The 25,662-nt window shown below is 41.7% G+C and overlaps 1 protein-coding gene across 1 annotated transcript; it reads left to right on the top strand.

Moving 5' to 3' along the window:
• Positions 1-15,024: 15,024 nt before the first annotated feature.
• Positions 15,025-19,906, top strand: LOC127533399 (transmembrane protein 178A-like). Its single transcript, XM_051946266.1, has 2 exons — positions 15,025-15,685; positions 19,182-19,906. Exons 1-2 carry the CDS (start codon positions 15,148-15,150, stop codon positions 19,358-19,360), a joined length of 717 nt encoding a protein of 238 aa, XP_051802226.1. The 5' UTR covers positions 15,025-15,147; the 3' UTR covers positions 19,361-19,906.
• The last annotated feature ends 5,756 nt before the right edge of the window (positions 19,907-25,662 follow it).

Genomic DNA, 25,662 nt, shown 5'->3' with positions numbered 1-25,662 from the left:
GGTGTTCAGCATCAGTTACCATGGTGATGGAAGAAGTTTCCTCCAGAAGCTCAGAGCCCTGCAGCCTCAGCATCAGGGCAGGTGAGTGTTTGGAGGCGGAGCTTCAAGTATAAACTAACAGGAATGTCAGAGCTCCCATGCTGGGGTCCTGCAGTCCATCGCTGTGACTCCTCAGTGCTGCTTTTACAGAAATAATGTCATTAAATAAAAAATAATGTGTTGTTTGTACAGCAGGGGCTCACTGAGGCGACACATGAACACGTTATTAGAGCTGAGTCAGGCCACCTCAGCAGAACCTTCCTAAGACCCAGAGAGCTGCCCCCGTCTGATGACCTCACTGCTGATGACCTCACTGCTGATGACCTCACTGCTGATGACCTCACTGCCTACTGCTGTCTGTGGTTCCAGTGGGCAGGTAAAGCTCAACTCAGGTGTTGTTTGACTCGTTCAGAGAGCAGAGGAGGAAACGTGGCGGCGGTGACCTGCACTCGGGACAATCAGTGGAAATGTCAGCCGTCCATTTTAAACCTCTGGCTCTGGATTTTCTTCTCTGTTAGCAGATATTGCAAAGTGCTCAGATGCAGCATCTTTAAATTTTCATCACAGCAGCGCCGCCGCTGTTCCCCCTGAGAGCCGTGATGAATTATTCAGTCGGAGCTGAGGTCGACTCTGGAGGAGAAACTCTGCAGATCTCAGCGTTCTGCTGCTGCCGAGGATCATTGGCGTATTAATCAGCTGCAGCTGTTTTAGCTTCTGGAACGTTACTGAAACCAGCAGCGGTTAGTCTGCTGATCTGTGACATGACACAAACTAGCATCTGACATCATCACATTATCTGATATTCTTGATTATTTTTACATTGATCAAATGAAACAGTTTAATAATCTTTGCCTCCACTGATTGGATAATGAGGATGGGCGGAGCTACCATCATATCACGCATTGGTTTCAGGATTTTGCTACTTCCTGGTTGCCATCTTGGATTTTTGGAGCCAGAGATATAAAAAGATTCTCGGAGGTTCAGATAAAGTCTAGAGGAAGTGTTGAGGTCCTCTCAGTAACTGGTTGTTCTCTCCTCCACACATAAAGCAGATCTAGTCATTGTGAGTCAGAAATAATTAGTTATTTTTAGTATCAGTGGTTCTCAGACTGGAGTGCGCCCCCTGGGGGTCGGGGAGTTATCACAGGGGTCTCAGTGACAGGAAGGCCGGGTCTGTAAGTAGATACAGTGCCTATCATAAGTATTCACCCCCTTTGATGTTTTACCCTTTTATTGCTTTCATAAATCAATCATGGTCAACAAAATTTAGCTTTTTTAACAAAAAAATTTATTGGAAAAAACTCTTTCATGTCAAAGTGAAAACAGATTTCTATAAAGTAATGTTAATGAAAGAAAATTATATAAATAAAAATAATTGTTTGCATAATTATTCACCCCCTTCAAGTCAGTATTTAGTAGATGCACCTTTGGCTGCAATCACAGCAGTGAGTCTGTGTGGATAGGTCTCAGTCAGTCTGAACATCTGCCCACTGCAATTTTGCTCCATTCTTCTTTGCAAAACTGCTCAAGCTCTGTCAGGTTGTGCGGGTATCGGGCATGAACAGCCCTTTTCAAGTCCAGCCACAAATTCTCTGTAGGATTGAGGTCTGGGCTTTGACTCGGCCACTCCAGAACATTTACCTGGTTCTTTTTTAACCATTCCTGTGTAGCTTTTGCAGTATGTTTTGGATCATTGTCTTGCTGGAAAATAAATCTTCTCCCAAGACGTAGTTCTCTTGCAGACTGAAAAAGATTGTCCCCCAGGATTTCAGTGTATTTTGCAGCATTCATTCTGCCCTCTATCTTTACAAGCCTTCCAGGTCCAGTTGCTGAGAAACATCCCCACAGCATGATGCTGCCACCACCATGCTTCACAGTGGGGATGGTGTGTTTTTGGTGATGTGCAGTGTTTGGTTTCCTCCAAACATGACGTTTTGTCTGATGGCCAAAAAGCTCAATTTTGGTCTCATCAGACCAAAGAATCTTCTTCCACTTGACCATGGAGTCTTCCACGTGCTTTTTGTCAAACTCTAGTCCAGATCTAATATGACTTTTCTTCAACAGTGGCTTTCTCGTTGCCACTCTCCCATAAAGCTTTGAGCGGTGAAGAACCCGGGCAGCAGTTGCTACATGCACAGTCTCTCCCATCTCAGCAGCTGAAGCTTGTAACTCCTTCAGAGTAGTTGTAGGGTCTTGGTGGCTTCTCTCACTAGTCTCCTACTTGTAGGTCACTCAGTTTACGAGGGCGGCCTGATCTAGGCAGATTCACACAAGTGCCATATTCCTTCCATTTCTTGATAATTGATTTCACTGAACTCCGGGGATGTTCAGCGCCTTGGAAATTTTTTTGTAACCATCCCCTGATTTGTACTTCTCAATAACCCTTTCCCTGAGTTGCTTAGAGTGTTCTTCTGTCTTCATTTTAACAACTATTTTTATTTATATAATTTTCTTTCATTAACATTACTTTATAGAAATCTGTTTTCACTTTGACATTAAAGGGGCACCGAGGAAGATTTTTATGCTCGTAACAAAGTCTCATATTAATGTGGATGAATCTTTGTTATTTACACTTATTAATGTCCCCATTTTCGATTCATGAATCAGTTTGGTTTTGTAAATATTTGTATTTTATTAATTTTTTGTCGACTCATCTAGAGTTTCCTTTGAGAGACGGAGCGATTTACAGCAAATACGGAGCGCGTGCGCTGACGGAGCGTAGCAGAGCGGAGCTAGTTGTTTTTAGCAGTAGCAGAGCGGAGAGTTGGTTGAGAAGACAGCACACATGGAGCGCAAAAGGAAGAGAACGGAGCAAAAAGGTTGTCAGATCGACAACGAAGCAAAAGACAAGTTCATCTTGGACAGGCATTTCAGAGGTGGAGAGAATTCCGGGAGCAAAAAGGAATCAAAACAGATGCCGAGCTGGCTGTGCTTCTCCTAGACAGGTACGTAACTTTAGCTCTTTGTAAGTTTGATACAATTCTTTTGTCTTTTGTGTGTGTTGCTTGCGATGTGTGGTTAGTAGACTATGGGATTCATTTGACTGTGACTGGTTTAGTTGACTAACTTTGTGGCAAAAACACAGTGTGGGTATTGGCTAATGTAACGTTAGCTCGGAGCAGCTTTGACAACTCGGTTTTACAACATTAGACCGCGGAGTCATTTACACACGTTATTGTTCAACGATGATTTCAACTCCGCCGGCTTTCCTGAGGCTCGCTCACTCGTTTACGACGGTTTGTGACAGTGCGCGCCGAGGCTCAAAGGAAATGTAGGCAACGCTACATTTCCGCTAAAATCTTCCTCGGTGCCCCTTTAAAGGGTTTTTTTCCAATACATTTTTTTGTTAAAAAAGCTATATTTTATTGACCATGATTGATTTATGAAAGCAATAAAAGGGTTAAACATCAAAGGGGGTGAATACTTATGATAGGCACTGTATGTACTGATCTGGAGTTTGGTATTAGGTAAAAATAAATGATCTCACTTCAACTATGGATGTGTATTTATTTATATTATTGATACAATTTGCACACAAAAGAGCTCCACCCAAACTAAATCATCCGGCAGCAACATTTTAGATTCTGCTGGAAAAACACAGACCTGGCAACCCTAATGAGGCTAAACATAAACCAACGAGCTAGCAGAGCCTGGCGGGGACGGCCTGCTAAACAGGAGCAGACGAATCTACACCAAACCTCACAACAAGTAAAACAACAATAAGAAAATACGACGAAGCATTTGTGGCCCTCGTCTTCACCAGAGGCCCCGTGTGTCTCCGAATACTAGCTTCTGATAGCATGAAGCTGAATAAGTTACAGCTCCACTGAGAGACTGAACACAGAGAATAACCAGAAACTGTCTGATCCTCAGAGAAGCAGCATCCGACCTGGAAAACCTCCATGAGTTCAGTCAGATGAGCTGCAGTTCACAGAAACTCTACAGGAGACGTGTTTCTGAGGCTGCATGCAGGTAGGGGGCGCTGCACAAACACGTCATGTTGCTGCTTGCTTCAGCATCAGAACAAAACGGTGGTTTTCAACATTAAATGAGATCAAAGAGCAGCAACATAATCAATAATCAATAATCAGTTTATTATCAGAGTTCTGTTCACACAAACCCAACATCAGACTGTTTCCCCAAACGTTACCGTAACAGACACATCTGCAGGAACCTCTGGACCTGGACTGTTCTGTTGGGTTCTTTGAGGTTCTTTTGGGTTCTTTTTGGATTCTTTTGGTTTCTTTTAGATTCTTTTGGGTTCTTTTAGCTTCTGTTAGGTTCTTTTGGGTTCTTTTGAGTTCTCCAAAGTGCAGCTGCTTTCTGCTGCTCAGATCACCAGGGTCTCCACAGCGTTTGATCAGATCTTCAGTTCAGGACGTGTTTATCTGATCAGGTGGTTCCATTGTTCTTTCATTCAGCGTTCTCTGTGGTTCTGGTGCTTCAGTCGGACCTTCATGTTCTTGTTGTTTTCGTTCCTTCCTGCAGCAGGTCTTTTCTTTGGGTTCTTGGTCAGAGCGACTTTTAGAAAATGATGAAAGGAACCTGAGCAGATGTTCCTCAGATGTTCAGTTCTTCAGTGACGGCACGTTCTGGTGCTGTTTGGACGGGAACCCGTTCTAAACCTTTGAACAGAACCAGAACTTTACCTTCCAGCAGCTTCAGTTCTGGTTCTGTTCTGTAAATGTTGCTGCTAGAATGTTCAAACAGAACAGTGGATGTGTTCACATTAACAGCACCTGGTCGGTGCTATGAATAATTCAGCAGCTCTGTGATTGGAGGAATTTATATTACATCACTGTTTCTATGGTGATGATAGATAGATAGATAGATAGATAGATATTGATCTTGTATTGATCTTGTATTAATCTTGTATCGATCTTGTATCGATCTTGTATTAATCAGTGGTGTGTCTTTCTGAGTCTATCTGCAGTAGAACAGTCTAAACCTCGTTATCTGTCTGCAGGGAGTTGTGTCTCCTCTGTGGGGGCGGGGCTTCAGAGGGGGTCTAATGAGAGTCCAGAGCTTCACCTCATTACTGCCGACGCCAGCGACTCCCCCGGCTGGAGGAACGGCGGCCTAACGAAGGAGATGAAGGCAGCGTGGGCGTTACCACAGCGACAGGGAGACTTTAAAGATGGAGACCGAAGGTTCTCATTACTGGGCTGAGGTCAGAGCTGCAGAAAGTTTACTGTTTGTTAAAGTCTGGAACCTGATTGGATCACTGAACACATCTTAAAATGGCCTTTTAAGTCTCAGAGAAGAAGAAGCTTGTGGTCTGTGCAGGGTTCTGTTGGACGGAAATCTAATTTTCAGCTAAAGTCACGTTAACACCCAACTACAAGTCAAACTGCATCCAAAAGAATCCAAACTTCCAGCTCTGAGGCCCTCCTATAAGTTCCATTTGGAAAATTAGAAGAATGATGTTTAAGATCATCATTTAGTTCATGATGTGTCGTTAAAAATGATCCAGAAATAAATGCAGAGAACAGACAGAGACAGTTGTTGGAGATCCATCCAGAATGCTGAAATATCTACAGATGATGATCAGAGTAGAGAGGAGACGTGGAGACAGAAAAACATCCACAGGAGGAGGAGATCATAGAAACTAACTGGAGGTTCTGGAAGATGTTTATGATGATGATGATGATGATAAAGGTGATGATGAAGGTAAGCTACCACCTGCTACCTGTTCTGCATACAGACCATGTTGAGGAGTTTGTGTTATTTAGGCGGTGGATGAACAAGCTGACAATAATCACTGAGAACAAAGAGTCTTTGTTGTGGATCTGAGCTGCTGGAGTCTTCAGGCCTCATTAAAGATCCGTCCATCCTCCTCCAGCTGATCAGAATATCTATGGACCATTTATGTAACGTCTCATTAAAATGGAAGCTGTGCAACCAGCAGAGGGAGGAGGGAGGAGGAGGGAGGAGGAGGGAGGTCTCACTCTGCTGCCGAAACACCAAATCAGTTTCAGAAAAACCTTTTCCTCCAAACAGCTGAGAGTCTGTTTATTCACTGAGGTCAAACTACAAACGACTTCTGACGGAAAAAAGGACATTTTTCAGAAGGGAAGTTTGTAATTCATCTCCACGCATGTAAACATTTACTGACACGTTTACTGTGTCTTCTGTGGCGCTGAACTCAAAGCAAAGATACACAAAACAACTACAAAGAGACACAAAACAACCACAGATACACAAAACAACCACAGAGACACAAAACAACCACAGAGACACAAAACAACCACAGAGACACAAAACAACCACAAAGAGACACAAAACAACCACAGAGACACAAAACAACCACAGAGACACAAAACAACCACAAAGAGACACAAAACAACCACAAAGAGACACAAAACAACCACAGAGACACAAAACAACCACAGAGACACAAAACACCCACAAAGAGGCAAAACAATTACAAAGACACAAAACAGCCACGAAGACACACAAAACAACCACAGAGACACAAAACAACCACAAAGAGACACAAAACAACCAGAAAAAGACACAAAACAACTACAAAGAGACACAAAACAACCACAGAGACACAAAACAACCACAGAGACACAAAACAACCACAGACACACAAAACAACCACAAAGAGACACAAAACAACCACAGAGACACAAAACAACCACAAAGACACAAAACAACTACAAAGACACAAAACAACCACAAAGACACAAAACAACCACAGAGACACAAAACAACCACAAAGACACAAAACAACTACAAAGACACAAAACAACCACAAAGAGACACAAAACAACCACAGAGACACAAAACAACCACAAAGACACAAAACAACTACAAAGACACAAAACAACCACAAAGAGACACAAAACAACCACAGAGACACAAAACAGCCACAAAGAGACACGAAACAACCACAGAGACACAAAACAACCACAGAGACACAAAACAACCACAAAGAGACAAAACAACCACAAAGACACACAAAACAATCACAAAGAGACACAAAACAACCACAGAGACACAAAACAACCACAAAGAGACAAAACAACCACAGAGACACAAAACAACCACAAAGAGACAAAACAACCACAAAGAGGCAAAACAATTACAAAGACACAAAACAGCCACAAAGAGACACGAAACAACCACAGAGACACAAAACAACCACAAAGAGACAAAACAACCACAAAGACACACAAAACAATCACAAAGACACAAAACAACCACAAAGAGGCAAAACAATTACAAAGACACAAAACAGCCACAAAGAGACACAAAACAACCAGAAAAAGACACAAAACAACTACAAAGACACACAAAACAACCACAGAGACACAAAACAACCACAGAGACACAAAACAACCACAAAGAGACACAAAACAACCAGAAAAAGACACAAAACAACTACAAAGACACACAAAACAACCACAGAGACACAAACAACCACAGAGACACAAAACAACCACAGAGACACAAAACAACCACAGAGACACAAAACAACCACAGAGACACATCGGGTCTATTTGTTCGTCTTCTCCATTATAATCACATTTCAGTGACTACAATGTACTGACTTGACTGCCATGGCTGTAATGCAGGATACAGTTACAGTAATATAGTGATGTAATGCAGTGAATATGATGTCGTTACTAATTGCAGTGACAACGTTGCTGTGACTGTGGTGCAGGGAAGTAATGCAGTGACTGTGATGTAGGGGTTTTAGAGCAGTGGATCCAATGCAGTGACTATAATGTGGTACCTTTAATGCAGTGATTACAATCCAGTGATTGTAATGTGTTTCTTAGTGCTGTGCTTATTATGCAGTGACTGTAATGGAGCAGATAGAATACAATGACTGTAATGTGGTAGTTTTAATGCAGTGATTATAATCCAGTAAATGTAATGAGTTTTTAGTGCAGTGGATACAGTGCAGGGACTATAATATGGTAGTTTTAATGCAGTGAGTATATGCAGTGAACACAGTGCTTTGACTCGAATACAGTGACTATCATGTCCTAATTTTCGTGCAGTGATTATAATCCAGTGAATACATAGCAGTGGCTCCTGCTCCTCTGAATGCAGTGCTGCAGTGGTAGCTGTGGGGCTCCGGTCTGATGACCTTGATGGCAGCCGGCTCTCCGGCGTCGACGCTCTTTGCCTGTCAAACACATCGTTATTTCATCATCATGCGCTGCTGCTGCTGCTGCCACTAATGACGGCAGCCTCTGAAGATGCAGCTTCATGCTAATGCAGATTCTTTGAACTTGATCCTGAGTCGTGAACCAAAGCAGCAGCAGCATCGACCGGCTTACAGCCGGAGTGTTGGTCCAACGCTGTCAGAACTGATCAATGACATGATTATCAATTAGAGGAGGATCATTAAATCACCAACAGGTTTCCCTCCACAGGTCGGAAATAAATACAGCTCAGTGCACACATGTAGGACTCGTGTCTGAATCAGGCCTTCATCTACAGCTTCATTTCAGACATGTTTTATTGATCTGATTAGAAATGATCCCTTAGAGAATCAAACTGATTATTAATTATCAGCTGCAGGCAGGAACCAGCTGGCTTTTATCTGCTGCCTCTGTCGGGAAACAGCAGGTGATGCTGGACCTGTCTGCAGGGATCTGAGGACCTGATAGAAGACAGGCAGCAGATCAATGCCCCCTCCACCCTGACCTCCATCATCTCGCAGCTTCAGCATTCAGCTCAGCGGTTCTGTTCACGCCTCAGAGAGAGAGCAGCGCAGCAGACAGAGTGTTAATTAAAACTCAGCTCCTGATCATCGCCCTACACCCCCCACCTCCTCCTCCACCCGACACCTCCACCCCACCCCCCTGACCTCCTCCTCCTCCTCCCTCAACCTTGTGGAGGGTAAAGCTGCAGCATCCGTCCTCCTGGTCGATATGAGCTGATAGAGCTTCAGGAGGACGATCAATAACCTCTGATGGGGGGGGATGCTCACAATACTGACGACACACACACACACACACACACACACAGCAGAGGATCGTGGGAAACAGCCCCCAGATATTGATCACCTATGAGGGATTCCAACCAGCGACCTCTGCTGGACTCTGATCTGGACCGTAGACCCGGACCAGCTGTAGACCCGGACCAGCTGTAGACCCGGACCAGCTGTAGACCCGGACCAGCTGTAGACCCGGACCAGCTGTAGAACCGGACCTGAGAGGAACCTGCTAAGACTCTGGTCCACCTCCTGGAGCTGCAGGAAGCAGCTCCGTTTGGGAACGTTTCCATCTCACACCAAGGATGTTAATGATTGATCCACAATTTAACTGATTAAAAACATCTCGGCCAATGAGGCGGTAGGTGAGGGATGTGATGTCATAGATGTAGATCAGCTGTAGTTCCTGGTTGTTCCATCAGGTGGAGCCTCTTCCTGTTTGATCCTGTAGTGACCAGAGGAGGCGTCACTCAGATTACAACAGAGAGCATTGTGGGAGTTTAGCAGTAACGGCACCATGACAAACACTTCTGAGGAGGTTAATCAGCTCCAGCTCTTGTAGTACAGAGGAATTGTGTTCTAAGATCATGTTCCTTCTACATGGTGGCTAAACTAATACAACTGGTCTGGGTAAGAACAAACAGGTGGAAAGTTATTGACTGTATTTCACTGAGGTTAATGAATGATCAACTACTGATTGATCAGATGAGTGTTGAAAGTGTTCCCCCTGATGATCCTCCTCCTGGAGCTGAGCTCAGGAGACTTTTTATACTCATTAATTTGCATTTCTTTATGTTTCCTTATGTTTAGGTATGTGTTTATATTTCTATTTGTGTTTATGTTTGTGCGTTTTGTCATGTACACAGCTGTGCCACAGCCAATCAGAATGATCAATCACTTGTTTGATCAGGTTCCACCTAAAACAGAAAGTAGCAGGACATCCAGAGGCTGAAGTCAGATTCAGGAGCAGCAGGTGTGTTGGCTTTAAAGCCTCCAGTGTCACTGAAGGTCTCTCTTTTAACCTGCTCAATCTCCATGGTAACTGATGCTGTGGAACTAGATCTCCATGGTAACTGATGCTGTGGAACTAGATCCCCATGGTAACTGATGCTGTGGAGCTAGATCTCCATGGTAACTGATGCTGTGGAACTAGATCTCCATGGTAACTGATGCTGTGGAACTAGATCTCCATGGTAACTGATGCTGTGGAGCTAGATCTCCATGGTAACTGATGCTGTGGAACTAGATCTCCATGGTAACTGATGCTGTGGAACTAGATCTCCATGGTAACTGATGCTGTGGAACTAGATCCCCATGGTAACTGATGCTGAGGAGCTAGATCTCCATGGTAACTGATGCTGAGGAGCTAGATCTCCAACCTGCTGATCTGAACGTTATTAAAACCACTAAATGAAGCCATTATAGCATCACACACTGCTGCTAATGTAGCTGCTAATGTTGCAAATGTTGGTGCTAATGTTGGTGCTAGTGTTTCTCATGTTGTTGTTCATGTTTCTGCTGATGTTGCTGCTATTGTTGCTGCTAATGTTTCTGTTCATGCTGCTAATGCTGTTCATGTTGCTGCTAATGTTAATGCTAATGTGCAGCTGCAGATCAACAAACTTTTTAAATAAAAGTCAATATAACCTGACATCCGATTACTGATGTTCTAGCGGAGAACCACAGTTTCATTCTTGAACTTCCTGACTCTGAAATGATCAATAAAAAGATGATTTTAATCTTTGATCAGTGATTTATTTCTGGCTGCAGTGTGTTTAAGCCTCTGAAGTGATCTTTGACCGATCGATCGAGCTGATTGATATGACAGCGAGGGTCGTTTGCAGCTCCGTCCTTTGGCCAATCAGAGACGTCAAAGTCACGGCAGGGGAGGGGGAGTCGTGTTACAGGAAGCAGCAGAGCCCAGCAGGGACGCTGATGAATTATTGATCAACTTAATGGACAAGCTTTCATTTTTTCTGTGTCACGTTGAATTTTGACTCTGTGAATACGACAGCTGCAGTCACCTGAGATTCCCATGAAGCATCAGTCGCAGGTCGCCAAGGAGACATGACAAACCTCATCCTGACCGCCATGAAGACGGAGCGAGTTGGCCGAGCAAACGCAGACGAGTCCAGACGTTTAAAGTCACCGCTGAGTCCTCATCAACTGAATGCAACCTGAGGCTGACACACCAGACTTTCCAAACCCTCCAAACCCTAAAACACCCGAAAAAATGAAAAAAAACCTGACACAAACTCTCTAAATGCTCATATATCTATAATATTACAGTGAAGTAGAATTTTTGAATATTAAGGTTGAAATGTGAATTTTTTTCAGTGAATCTGTTAATCTGAGAAAAGACTGATACTGATCAATACTGATTAATCCTTACTGATCAATCAATTGTGACACACACACTGTCAACATGGCTGATTCCCGAGGAGTGTGCAGAGATTATTATTGTTGTTGTTGTTGTTGTTGTTATTGCTATTATTTATTATTAAAAGATTTATGGTGGAATCTTTATGGGACAATCTGTAACAAAGATCTTCTGGAAATATGACGGAATCTTCTGGATCATAAATTTACAAACAGAAATGTGAACATTTAGTTAAATTCATGTTTTCTCGTCAATGCTTCTGGTTTCAACCTTCTACTGTTGGTTTTAGGTTCTCCTGAAGAACGTGGAGGTGATCCTCCTTCTTCGTTATTTCATTTACTTTGTGTAAAGCTCCAGTTCCACAGAGCATGATTGATGGTAGGTTTGGTGTTCTTGGGGTTCAAGAACCAGTCCTGAAACGTTCCAAAATCAGTACAATCTTAAACCTAAACCAGTGGAAAATCATGACCAGAACCAAACCTCAGCTACTCCTAAAAACGTTCACCTGATGCTGGCAGGAACACAACTGGACCCTGAAGATGATTCTGGACCTGAAGCTGCTTTCGGAGGACTCCAGGTGACATTCTGACTGGTTCTTTTCCATTGGTTCTGACTGTTTCTGGTCCATGAGTTCTGACTGGTTCTGGTCCATGAGTTCTGACTGGTTCTATTCCATTAGTTCTGACTGGTTCTAGTCCATGAGTTCTGACTGGTTCTAACCCATTAGTTCTGACTGGTTCTAACCAATTAGTTCTGACTGGTTCTAGTCCATTTGTTCTGCCTGGTTCTAGTCCATGAGTTCTGACTGGTTCTAATCCATTAGTTCTGACTGGTTCTTTTCCATGAGTTCTGACTGGTTCTAGTCCATGAGTTCTGACTGGTTCTAGTCTATGAGTTCTGACTGGTTCTATTCCATGAGTTCTGACGGGTTCTTTTCCATGAGTTCTGACTGGTTCTAGTCCATGAGTTCTGACTGGTTCTTGTCCATTAGTTCTGACTGGTTCTAACCCATGAGTTCTGACTGGTTCTAACCCATTAGTTCTGACTGGTTCTTTTCCATGAGTTCTGACTGGTTCAATTCCATTAGTTCTGACTGGTTCTCGTCCATGAGTTCTGACTGGTTCTAACCCATTAGTTCTGACTGGTTCTAACCCATTAGTTCTGACTGGTTCTTTTCCATGAGTTCTGACTGGTTCTATTCCATTAGTTCTGACTGGTTCTAGTCCATGAGTTCTGACTGGTTCTAATCCATTAGTTCTGACTGGTTCTTTTCCATGAGTTCTGACTGGTTCTAGTCCATGAGTTCTGACTGGTTCTAGTCTATGAGTTCTGACTGGTTCTTTTCCATGAGTTCTGACTGGTTCTATTCCATTAGTTCTGACTGGTTCTAATCCATTAGTTCTGACTGGTTCTTTTCCATGAGTTCTGACTGTTTCTAGTCCATGAGTTCGTGACTGGTTCTGGTCTATGAGTTCTGACTGGTTCTAATCCATTAGTTCTGACTGGTTCTTTTCCATGAGTTCTGACTGTTTCTAGTCCATGAGTTCTGACTGGTTCTGGTCTACGAGTTCTGACTGGTTCTAATCCATTAGTTCTGACTGGTTCTTTTCCATGAGTTCTGACTGGTTCTAGTCCATGAGTTCTGACTGGTTCTAGTCCATTAGTTCTGACTGGTTCTAGTCCATGAGTTCTGACTGGTTCTAGTCTATGAGTTCTGACTGGTTCTAACCCATTAGTTCTGACTGGTTCTAGTCCATGAGTTCTGACTGGTTCTAGTCTATGAGTTCTGACTGGTTCTAGTCCATGAGTTCTGACTGGTTCTAGTCTATGAGTTCTGACTGGTTCTAGTCCATTAGTTCTGACTGGTTCTAACCCATTAGTTCTGACTGGTTCTTTTCCATGAGTTCTGACTGGTCCTGGTCCGTAAGTTCTCCATCAGATCTTTGTTGAGCTCCTTTGTTATCCCGTTAAGCTTCACCGTCCCGCCCACGGAACACTTTGAGATCTGCATAAGCATTTCCTTAAATGCCTGAAGCTGCAAACACGATTATACAAACACTATACACCGATGGAAAGCTTAGATTCTCATGAATCCGCCGGTATAAACCACTTTCAGATGTGATTACCACAGCGGGTGAGAAAAACACATTTGTCAGACAAACAACGAATATCCATCCATCCGTTCTCTATACACGGCTTCAACGCACACAGCGTGACTCACATTTCCGGGTTCATTATTACACACAGAACAAAATATTCCACAAAAAACGGCCATAATCCAACCTTGGACATCCAGACGACACAAGCCAGTAAAATATTTTGTCCAAAACATGTCTTGAAGTCGGTATAAAATCCACGAATAGGTCGTTTTCGAGGAAATGCACCTCGCAATGCGTGTCCAATATTCCCTGTATTTCTCGTCATGTTTTTATTGACAAATAAAATATTAGGGATTTTTTGTACTGAAAACGGCTGGAATTGACTGAAGCTTAAAGGGCTACAATGAGATCTGAGGATTGAACCTTTAGAACACGACTCTAAAACTTCCTGGACTGCAGGACTTCACTGTGATCACAGTTATGTAAGAACAACACGGAAGATTATTGATCAGTGACTATTGATGATTGATCAGTGATTATTAATCAGTGATAGTACAGTCAGAAGCAGATCAGTGAGATGTTGTCAGCTCACCTGCAGTGATGTCACACCAGGCTTTCAGTCAGATTTCAAAATAAAGCTCAGTGTGTTTCACCTCTTCATGAATTTGTTCATCACCTGTTCAACATGTGTTCATGTGCTCATCATATGTTCACGTGTTCATCACGTGTTCATGTGTTCATCGTGTGTTCATCGTGTGTTCACGTGTTCATCGCGTGTTCACGTGTTCATCGTGTGTTCATGTGTTCATCGTGTGTTCATGTGTTCATCACGTGTTCACGTGTTCATCGTGTGTTCATGTGTTCATCATGTGTTCATGTGTTCATCACATGTTCACGTGTTCATCACGTGTTCATGTGCTCATCATATGTTCATGTGATCCCATCACTCCAGTTCTTAGATCTCTGCTGGCTTCCTGTCTTCCAGTAGGTTTGAAGTCCTGCTGATGGTTTTTAAAGCCCTGGATGGTTTCTAGCTGATCAGAGTTAGAACTAAACATGGAGAAGCAGCGTTTGCTCTTTATGCTCCACACATGTGGAACAAAGATCTGCTCCAACTCTCACTTCTTCAAATCACAGCACAAGGCTTTTCTGTCTGCTGCTGCTTTCCTATTATAGCTTATTTTAACTTGTTTTTAATGCAAATTGTAGTTTTGTTTTGTTTTTATATTTTTCATTATCCCTTTGTTTTCGATGTTTTATTATATTTGTCACTTTAATTGTGATTTTTATGCTTGTCTGAATGTTTCCAATGTTTTTAATGTTTTCATGTAAAGCATGAAATGTGTCACACTAATAAAGCTGTTATTATTATTACCATTTTTGCTGTTTTTACTGTCAGAATAATAATAATAGTAATAATCATAATAATGATACTATTGTTATTGTTGTTACTGTAGTAATAATGGCAATTGTTGTTACTACTGTTATTGTTGTTGTTGTTGTTTGCTCTTCCCTCCCTCCGTGTTTATTGTGAAGGCAGCCCTCCTCCCGCCCCCTGGTACCGGTACCTGCCTCCACCTTGACGCAGCTCTGACGGACCGTCAGTCGGCATGACAACGCGCTCTCGAGGGCAAACCTGGAACGGCTGATGGGCGCGAGGATGGCAGCAAAAGATGCCCAGTAACGGAAGCAGCGGCGGGAACCGAGCGAGCGGCGACGGGGGAGGCGGTACGTGCTCCGGCAGCGGCACCGGGAGCGGCTCGGTCCATGTGCCGGCCATGGAAAGAGCCCGACCGGCCACGGTGACGGTGTCCGCGGTGAGCCTGGCGCTCAGCGTGCTGTCGCTGCTGCTGCTGGTCACCGCCATCTCCACCGACCACTGGTACCAGACCGACACCCGCCGCCACAAGGACAACTGCGACCGCCACGGATCCGACTCCAACGACCAGAAGAACCGGGAGATGCCCATCTATCACCTGCCGCTGGTGGACACCGGCAGCGGCGGCGCCCGGCAGCGGGACGTAGCGCTCATGAAGCCCGTTCATGTGGGCAGCAGAGAGGAGGAGCTGCTGGAGAACTGGAGGGCCATCCTGGGGATGGGCATCCTGGAGACGGAGTGCGGCAGGCCGCTGTTCTCCACGCATTCCGGCCTCTGGAGGAAGTGCTACTTCAAGGGCCTGGACCCGGACATCGACAAGCTCATAGACCGAGGTAAGGTGTATATAAATACACAGTAGTACACAGTAATATAATATACATGCACAGTAGTACACAGTTTATTAAATATTATATGTATAAATATACAGTATTAATCATGTATTATTGGACCAGGGTCACTTTATGTATAGTTTATTTACAGGTACATTGCATACATTAATATAATATAATATAATATGATAAAGGACATGTATGTGTAAATAAACACACATATATGCATATGCAACATTATTAAAGCATTAATGGACACACATACATATATAAATATATACTATAACCAGTGGAGCTTGTTCATAGATCTGAATTTTGTGTTTTTATGCAACAGTTTTCATAAATGATCACAGAACACGACCAACCAGTCTGACCAGTAAACTGACTGGTTTCAGACTGGTTCTAGACTGGTTCTAGACTGGTTTCACACTGGTTTCAGACTGGTTTTAGACTGTGATCGGTTCTATCTCAGCAGATTCTATTTCGACATGTTCTATCTCAGCAGGTTCTATCTCGACATGTTCTATCTCAGCAGGTTCTATCTCAGCAGGTTCTGTCTCAGCAGGTTCTATTTCGACATGTTCTGTCTCAGCAGGTTCTGTCTCAGCAAGTTCTATCTCGACATGTTCTGTCTCAGCAGGTTCTATCTCAGCAGGTTCTGTCTCAGCAGGTTCTATTTCGACATGTTCTATCTCAGCAGGTTCTGTCTCAGCAAGTTCTATCTCGACATGTTCTGTCTCAGCAGGTTCTATCTCAGCAGGTTCTGTCTCAGCAGGTTCTATTTCGACATGTTCTATCTCAGCAGGTTCTATCTCGACATGTTCTATCTCAGCAGGTTCTGTCTCAGCAGGTTCTTTTTCGACATGTTCTATCTCAGCAGGTTCTGTCTCAGCAGGTTCTATCTCGACATGTTCTGTCTCAGGAGGTTCTGTCTCAGCAGGTTCTATCTCAGCAGGTTCTGTCTCAGCAGGTTCTGTCTCGCCGGGTTTTGGCCGGCTGCCAGTTAAAGGTGAAGGTCAGAGCTTTGGAGAGCAGCAGAACCCGACAACACTCAGACCACACATCAGATTACGGAGCTACAATCACATTAGCTAACATCATGTTTCAGATCATTACACTGCATTAGACTGGAGCTGAGCTCAGATCAGATTAAACCAATCGATCCCTGAGGGGAGGATCAGCAGCAACTTCCTGTTTATCTTAAAACAAACAAACAACCTCCATGATCAGCTCAGCAGCAACTTCCTGTTTATCTTCCAACAAACAAACAAACAGCCTCCATGATCAGTTCAGCAGTGGTTTGTCTCTGGAAGCCTCAGAGACCTCCTTCAGTCCAGCTCTGTTGTCTTCACTACAGCAGCTCACAGAATCCATTTCCCACAACACAGACTTTTTAGGTCTGGTAAGTCCTGGTCCTGGGTTGTCCTGGTCCCGGTTAGTTCTGGTCCTGGGTAGTCCTGGTTCTGGTTAGTCCTGGGTACTCCTGGGGAGTTCTGGCTAGTCCTGCTAGTCCTGGTCCTGGTAGTTCAAGTCCTGGTAGTCCTGGTCCTTCTGGTCCCGGTCGTTCTGGTCCTGGTAGTCGTGGTCCTGGTAGTCTTGGTCCTGGTCGTCCTGGTCCTGGTAGTCCTGGTCCTCGTCATTCTGGTCCTGGTCATTCTGGTCCTGGTAGTCCTGGTCCTGGTAGTCTTGGTCCTGGTAGTTCTGGTCGTGGTAGTCCTGGTCCTGGTCGTTCTGGTCCTTGTAGCCTTGGTCCTGGTAGTCCTGGTTCTTCTGGTCCCGGTCGTTCTGGTCCTGGTAGTCCTGGTCCTGGTCGTCCTGGTCCTGGTCGTCCTGGTTCTGGTAGACTTGGTCCTGGTAGTCCTGGTCCTGGTCATTGTGGTCCTGGTCATTGTGGTCCTGGTAGTCCTGGTCCTGGTCATCCTGGTCCTGGTCATTCTGGTCCTGGTAGTCTTTGTCCTGGTAGTTCTGGTCCTGGTCATTCTGGTCCTGGTAGTTCTGGTCTTGGTAGTCCTGGTCCTGGTAGTCCTGGTCATTCTGGTCCTGGTAGTCCTGGTCCTTGTAGTCCTGGTCCTGGTCATTCTGGTCCTGGTAGTCTTGCTCCTGGTAGTCCTGGTCCTGGTCCTTCTGGTCCTGGTCATTCTGGTCCTGGTAGTCCTGGTCCTGGTAGTCTTGGTCCTGGTCATTCTGGTCCTGGTCGTCCTGGTTCTGGTAGTCCTGGTCCTGGTCGTTCTGGTCCTGGTAGTCCTGGTCCTGTTAGTCTTGGTCCTGGTCATCCTGGTTCTGGTAGTCCAGGTCCTGGTCCTTCTGGTCCCAGTCATTCTGGTCCTGGTAGTCCTGGTCCTGGTAGTCTTGGTCCTGGTAGTCCTGGTCCTGGTAGTCTTGGTCCTGGTTGTTCTGGTCCTGGTAGTCCTGGTCCTGGTCGTCTTGGTCCTGGTCATCCTGGTTCTGGTAGTCCAGGTCCTGGTCATTCTGGTCCTAGTTGTTCTGGTCCTGGTAGTCCTGGTCCTGGTAGTCTTGGTCCTGGTCATCCTGGTTCTGGTAGTCCAGGTCCTGGTCCTTCTGGTCCCAGTCATTCTGGTCCTGGTAGTCCTGGTCCTGGTAGTCTTGGTCCTGGTAGTCCTGGTCCTGGTAGTCTTGGTCCTGGTTGTCCTGGTCCTGGTAGTCCTGGTCCTGGTCGTCTTGGTCCTGGTCATCCTGGTTCTGGTAGTCCAGGTCCTGGTCATTCTGGTCCTAGTTGTTCTGGTCCTGGTAGTCCTGGTCCTAGTAGTTCTGGTCCTAGTCATTCTGGTCCTGGTAGTCCTGGTCCTGGTAGTCTTGGTCCTGGTAGTCCTAGTAGTCCTGGTCCCGCTAGTCTTGGTCGTGGTAGTTCTGGTCCTGGTAGTCCTGGTCCTTCTGGTTCTGGTAGGCCTGGTCTTGGTAGTCTTGGTCCTGGTATTCCTGGTCCTGGTAGTCCTGGTCCTGGTCATTCTGGTCCTGGTCGTTCTGGTCCTGGTAGTCCTGGTCCTGGTAGTCCTGGTCCTGGTAGTCTCGGTCCTGGTTATCCTGGTTCTGGTAGTCCTGGTCCTGGTCATTCTGGTCCTAGTCGTTGTGGTTCTGGTAGTTCTGGTCCTGGCCGTTCTGGTCCTGGTAGTTCTGGTCCTGGTAGTTCTGGTCCTGGTAGTCCTGGTCCTGGTAGTCCTGGTCCTGGTCATTCTGGTCCTGGTCATTCTGGTCCTGGTAGTCCTGGTCCTGGTCGTCCTGGTTCTGGTAGTCCTGGTCCTGGTAGTCCTGGTCCTGGTAGTCCTGGTCCTGGTCATCCTGGTCCTAGTAGTCCTGGTCCTGGTAGTCCTGATGTCTCCATGGTGTTCTTCTAGTAGATCTGCTCGTTGGTTCAGTGTGGAGGTTCTTCTTCTCCTGTCCACTCTGAGTAGAACCGTGGATGGAACCTGATCCTTTGACTACAGTTGTGTTGATGTCATCAGTGATGTCATTAAGGTGTCTCACCTGTGTGACTCTACAGGTATCGCAGATCGCTGCACTGCCGTCAAATATCACTTCTCTCAACCAATCAGACTCCGGAACATCCCCCTGAACCTGACCAGGACCATCCAGCAGGACGAGTGGCACCTGCTGCGTGAGTACACAACAGACACACAACAGACACACAACACACAAAAACAGTTGTGTTATTTGTGTTAGTTGTTAGTTGTATTAGTTGTATTAGTTGTGTTATTTATGTAAGTTGTGTTAGTTGAATTAGTTGTGTTAGTTGTGTTATTTGTGTTAGTTGTGTAAGTTGTGTTAGTTGTATTAGTTGTGTTAGTTGTGTTAGTTGTGTCAGTTTTGTTAGTTGTATTAGTTGTGTTAGTTGTATTAGTTGTGTTAGTTGTGTTAGTTGTATTAGTTGTGTTAGTTGTGTCAGTTTTGTTAGTTGTATTAGTTGTGTTAGTTGTATTAGTTGCATTAGTTGTATTAGTTGTGTTAGTTGTATTAGTTGTATTAGTTGTGTTAGTTGTGTTAGTTGCGCCAGTTGCGTTACTTGCGCTAGTTGCATTAGTTGTGTTAGTTGTATTAGTTGAGTTAATTGTGTTAGTTGTGTTAGTTGTGTTAGTTGCGCTAATTGCGTTAATTGTATTAGTTGTATTCGCTGCATCAGTTGTATTAGTTGTGTTATTTGTGTTAGTTGTGTTAGTTGCATTGATTGTGTTAGTTTTGTTAGTTGTGTTATTTGTGTTAGTTGTGTCAGTTGCATTAGTTGTATTAGTTGCATTAGTTGTATTAGTTGTGTTAGTTGCATTAGTTTATTAGTTGTGTTAGTTGTATTAGTTGTGTCAGTTTTGTTAGTTGTATTAGTTGCGTTAGTTGTATTAGTTGTATTAGTTGCATTAGTTGTATTAGTTGTGTTGGTTGTGTTATTTGTGTTAGTTGTATTAGTTGTGTTAGTTGCGTTAGTTGTATTAGTTGTATTAGTTGTGTTAGTTGTGTTAGTTGCGCTAGTTGCGTTACTTGCGCTAGTTGCGTTAGTTGTGTTAGTTGTATTAGTTAAGTTAATTGTGTTAGTTGTGTTAGTTGTGTTAGTTGCGCTAATTGCGTTAATTGTATTAGTTGTGTTCGCTGCATTAGTTGTGTTATTTGTGTTAGTTGTGTTATTTGTGTTAATTGTTAGTTGCATTAGTTGTGTTAGTTGTGTTATTTGTGTTAATTGTTAGTTGCATTATTTGCTTTAGTTGCGTTAGTTCTGTTAGTTCTGTTAGTTGTGTTAGTTGCATTAGTTGCATTAATTGCATTAGTTGTATTAGTTGTGTTAGTTGTGTTAGTTGCAGTAGTTGCATTAGTTGTATTTGTTGTATGAGTTGCATTAGTTGCATTAGTTGTATTGTATTAGTTGTGTTAGTTGCATTAGTTGTATTAGTTTTGTTAGTTGTATTAGTTGTGTAAGTTGTGTTAGTTGTATTAGTTGTATTAGTTGCATGAGTTGTATTAGTTGTGTTAGTTGTATTAGTTGCATTAGTTGTATTAGTTGTGTTAGTTGTATTAGTTGTATTAGTTGTGTTAGTTGTGTTAGTTGCGCCAGTTGCGTTACTTGCGCTAGTTGCATTAGTTGTGTTAGTTGTATTAGTTGAGTTAATTGTGTTAGTTGTGTTAGTTGTGTTAGTTGCGCTAATTGCGTTAATTGTATTAGTTGTGTTCGCTGCATTAGTTGTATTAGTTGTGTTATTTGTGTTAGTTGTGTAGTTGCATTGATTGTGTTAGTTTTGTTAGTTGTGTTATTTGTGTTAGTTGTGTTATTTGTGTTAGTTGTGTCAGTTGCATTAGTTGTATTAGTTGTGTTAGTTGCATTAGTTTTATTAGTTGTGTTAGTTGTATTAGTTGTGTCAGTTTTGTTAGTTGTATTAGTTGTGTTAGTTGTGTTAGTTGTATTAGTTGTATTAGTTGCATTAGTTGTATTAGTTGTGTTAGTTGTGTTATTTGTGTTAGTTGTATTAGTTGTGTTAGTTGCGCTGGTTGTATTAGTTGTATTAGTTGCATTAGTTGTATTAGTTGTGTTAGTTGCGTTACTTGCGCTAGTTGCGTTAGTTGTGTTAGTTAAGTTAATTGTGTTAGTTGTGTTAGTTGTATTAGTTAAGTTAATTGTGTTAGTTGTGTTAGTTGCGCTAATTGCGTTAATTGTATTAGTTGTGTTATTTGTGTTATTTGTGTTATTTGTGTTATTTGTGTTAATTGTTAGTTGCATTAGTTGTGTTAGTTGTGTTAGTTGTGTTATTTGTGTTAATTGTTAGTTGCATTATTTGCTTTAGTTGCGTTAGTTCTGTTAGTTCTGTTAGTTGTGTTAGTTGCATTAGTTGCATTAATTGCATTAGTTGTATTAGTTGTGTTAGTTGCATTAGTTGCATTAATTGCATTAGTTGCATTAGTTGTATTAGTTGTGTTAGTTGCATTAGTTGCATTAGTTGTATTTGTTGTATGAGTTGCATTAGTTGCATTAGTTGTATTGTATTAGTTGTGTTAGTTGCATTAGTTGTATTAGTTGTGTTATTTGTATTTGTGTTAGTTGCATTATTTGTTTTATTTTGTTAGTTGCGTTAGTTGTGTTATTTGTGTTAGTTATGTTATTTGTGTTCTTTGTGTTAATTGTTAGTTGCATTAGTTGCATTAGTTGCATTAATTGTATTAGTTGTGTTAGTTGTGTTAGTTGCGTTAGTGGTGTTAGTTGCGTTAGTTGTGTTAGTTGTATTAGTTGTGTTAGTTGCATTATTTGTATTAGTTGTATTAGTTGTGTTAGTTGCGTTAGTTCTGTTAGTTCTGTTTGTTGTGTTAGTTGCATTAGTTGCATTAATTGCATTAGTTATATTAGTTGTGTTAGTTGTGTTAGTTGCATTAGTTGCATTAATTGCATTAGTTGCATTAGTTGTATGAGTTGCATTCGTTGCATTCGTTGTATTGTATTAGTTGTGTTAGTTGCATTAGTTGTATTAGTTGTGTTATTTGTATTTGTTAGTTGCATTATTTGTTTTATTTTTATTAGTTGCGTTAGTTGTGTTATTTGTGTTAGTTATGTTATTTGTGTTCTTTGTGTTAGTTCCGTTAATTGTTAGTTGCATTAGTTGCATTAGTTGCGTTAATTGTATTAGTTGTGTTAGTTGTGTTAGTTGTGTTAGTGGTGTTAGTTGCGTTAGTTGCATTAGTTGTGTTAGTTACGTTAGTTGTGTTAGTTGCGTTAGTTGCGTTAGTTGTGTTAGTTGCATTAGTTGTATTAGTTGTGTTAGTTGCATTATTTGTATTAGTTGTATTAGTTGTGTTAGTTGCGTTAGTTGCATTAATTGCATTAGTTGCATTAGTTGCATTAGTTGTATTTGTTGTATGAGTTGCATTAGTTGCATTGTATGAGTTGTGTTAGTTGCATTAGTTGTATTAGTTGTGTTATTTGTATTTGTGTTAGTTGCATTATTTGTTTTATTTTTGTTATTTGCGTTAGTTGTGTTATTTGAGTTAGTTATGTTATTTGTGTTCTTTGTGTTAGTTCCGTTAATTGTTAGTTGCATTAGTTGCATTAGTTGCGTTAATTGTATTAGTTGTGTTAGTTGTGTTAGTTGTGTTAGTTGCGTTAGTGGTGTTAGTTGCGTTAGTTGCGTTAGTTGCATTAGTTGTATTAGTTGTGTTAGTTGTGTTAGTTGCATTATTTGTATTAGTTGTATTAGTTGTGTTAGTTGAGTTAGTTGTGTTAGTTACGTTAGTTGTATTAGTTGCGTTAGTTGTGTTAGTTGCTTTAGTTGAGTTAATTGTTAGTTGCATTAGTTGCATTAGTTGTGTTAATTGTGTTAGTTGCATTACTTGTGTTAGTTGTGCTAGTTGTGTTAGTTGCGTTAGTTGCGTTAGTTGAGTTAATTGTTAGTTGCATTAGTTGCATTATTTGTATTAGTTGCATTAGTTGTATTAGTTGTGTTAGTTGCATTATTTGTATTAGTTGTATTAGTTGTGTTAGTTGAGTTAGTTGTGTTAGTTACGTTAGTTGTATTAGTTGCGTTAGTTGTGTTAGTTGCGTTAGTTGAGTTAATTGTTAGTTGCATTAGTTGCATTAGTTGTGTTAATTGTGTTAGTTGCATTACTTGTGTTAGTTGTGCTAGTTGTGTTAGTTGCGTTAGTTGCGTTAGTTGAGTTAATTGTTAGTTGCATTAGTTGCATTATTTGTATTAGTTGCATTAGTTGTATTAGTTGTGTTAGTTGCATTATTTGTATTAGTTGTATTAGTTGTGTTAGTTGAGTTAGTTGTGTTAGTTACGTTAGTTGTATTAGTTGCGTTAGTTGTGTTAGTTGCGTTAGTTGAGTTAATTGTTAGTTGCATTAGTTTGCATTAGTTGTGTTAATTGTGTTAGTTGCATTACTTGTGTTAGTTGTGCTAGTTGTGTTAGTTGCGTTAGTTGTGTTAGTTGTGTTAGTTGCGTTAGTTGATGTAATTGTTAGTTGCATTAGTTGCATTAGTTGTGTTAATTGTGTTAGTTGCATTACTTTGTGTTAGTTGTGCTAGTTGTGGTTAGTTGCGTTAGTTGCGTTAGTTGAGTTAATTGTTAGTTGCATTAGTTGCATTATTTGTATTAGTTGCATTAGTTGTATTAGTTGTGTTAGTTTGCAATTATTTTGTTTAGTTGTATTTAGTTGTGTTAGTTGAGTTAGTTGTGTTAGTTACGTTAGTTGTATTAGTTGCGTTAGTTTGTGTTAGTTGCGTTAGTTGAGTTAATTGTTAGTTGCATTAGTTGCATTAGTTTGTGTTAATTGTGTTAGTTGCATTTACTTTGTGTTCGTTGTGCTAGTTGTGTTAGTTGCGTAGTTGTGTTAGTTGTGTTTAGTTGCGTTAGTTGAGTTATTGTTAGTTGCATTAGTTGCATTAGTTGTATTAGTGTGTTAGTTGTGTTAGTTGTGTTAGTTGCGTTAGTTGAGTTAATTGTTAGTTGCATTAGTTTGCATTATTTGTATTAGTTGCATTAGTTTATTAGTTGCGTTAGTTGCGTTAATTGTGTTAGTTGCGTTAGTTGCTTAGGTTATTAGTTAATTGTTAGTTGCATTAGTTGTATTAGTTGCATTAGTTGTGTTAGTTGAGGTTAGTTGTGTCAGTTTGCGTTACTTGCGTTAGTTTGTGTTAGTTGAGTTAGTTTTGTTAGTTTGCAATTAGTTTGAGTCAATTGTGTTCGTTGAGTTAGTTGTGTTACTTGTGGTAGTTGCATAGTTGCATTAGTTTTGTTCGTTGAGTTAATTGTGTTAGTTTTACGTTAGTTGTGTTAGTGTCGTTAGTTGCATTAGTTGCAGTTAATTTGTTAGTTGCTTAGTTGTATTAGTTGTGTTTGGTTTTAGTTTGTTAGTATGCGTTAGTTGCGTTAGTTGCGTAAGTTGTGTTAATTGTTAGTTGCATTCGTTGCATTCGTTGCATTCGTTGTATTAGTTGTGTTAGTTGTGTTAGTTGCGTTAGTTGCGTTAGTTCCGTAAGTTGTGTTAATTGTTAGTTGCGTTAGTTGCATTATTTGTATTAGTTGTATTAGTTGTGTTAGTTGCGTTAGTTGCGTTAGTTGCGTTAGTTGCATTAGTTGCGTAAGTTGTGTTAATTGTTAGTTGCGTTAGTTGCATTATTTGTATTCGTTGTATTAGTTGCGTTAGTTGCATTAGTTGTGTTAGTTGCGTTAGTTGCATTAGTTGCGTAAGTTGTGTTAATTGTTAGTTGCGTTAGTTGAGTTAATTGTTATTGCATTACTTGATTAGTTGTGTTAGTTGAGTTAGTTGTGTTTGTTGCGTTAGTTGCGTTAGTTGAGTTAATTGTTAGTTGCATTAGTTGTATCAGTTGAGTTAGTTCTGTTAGTTGTGTTAGTTGCATTAGTTGCGTTAGTTGTGTTCGTTGAGTTAGTTGTGTTAGTTGTGTTAGTTGCATTAGTTGTGTTCGTTAGTTAATTGTGTTAGTTACGTTAGTTGTGTTTGTTGTGTTAGTTGCATTAGTTGAGTTAATTGTTAGTTGCATTAGTTGCATTAGTTGTATTAGTTGTGTTCATTGTGTTCATTGTGTTAGTTGCATTAGTTGTGTTTGTTATGTTAATTACATTAGTTGCCTTAGTTGTGTTTGCTGCTTTAGTTGAGTTAATTGTTAATTGCATTAGTTGTATTAGTTGCATTAGTTGTGTTAGGTGCTTTAGCTGTGTTAATTGTTAATTGCATTCGTTGTATTAGTAGTGTTAGTTGTGTTAGTTTTGTTAGTTGCGTTAGTTTGTGACTATCATCGGACAGAAACAGGAAACATCGTCTTCATCTCATGGAAGATTAAAAGCTTCTAGACAGGACTCAACACCTCGAGTGTTTCCATGGAGATGAATTCAGATTCCTGACCCTGTAAACATGAGGCTCCTTCCCTCTGATCTCCTGAGAAACCAACACTGCAGTGATTCATCTCAGATCTGTGGATCTGTCAGGAAAATCTAATGTGGAACCAGAACTACATGAGGGAGAAGAGAACTCAGAGATGT

This window comes from Acanthochromis polyacanthus, chromosome 3 (genome assembly GCF_021347895.1).
Source record: "Acanthochromis polyacanthus isolate Apoly-LR-REF ecotype Palm Island chromosome 3, KAUST_Apoly_ChrSc, whole genome shotgun sequence".
Classification (NCBI taxonomy): Eukaryota; Metazoa; Chordata; class Actinopteri; family Pomacentridae; genus Acanthochromis; species Acanthochromis polyacanthus.
This window is presented reverse-complemented; position numbering and strand designations above follow the sequence as displayed.

Excerpts from the sequence above, each read along its gene's own strand:
- LOC127533399 (XM_051946266.1), top strand. The coding sequence starts at position 15,148 with ATGCCCAGTAACGGAAGCAGCGGCGGGAACCGAGCGAGCGGCGACGGG. Across the intron at positions 15,686-19,181 it reads CGACAAGCTCATAGACCGAG|GTATCGCAGATCGCTGCACT; the intron begins GTAAGGTGTATA and ends GTGACTCTACAG.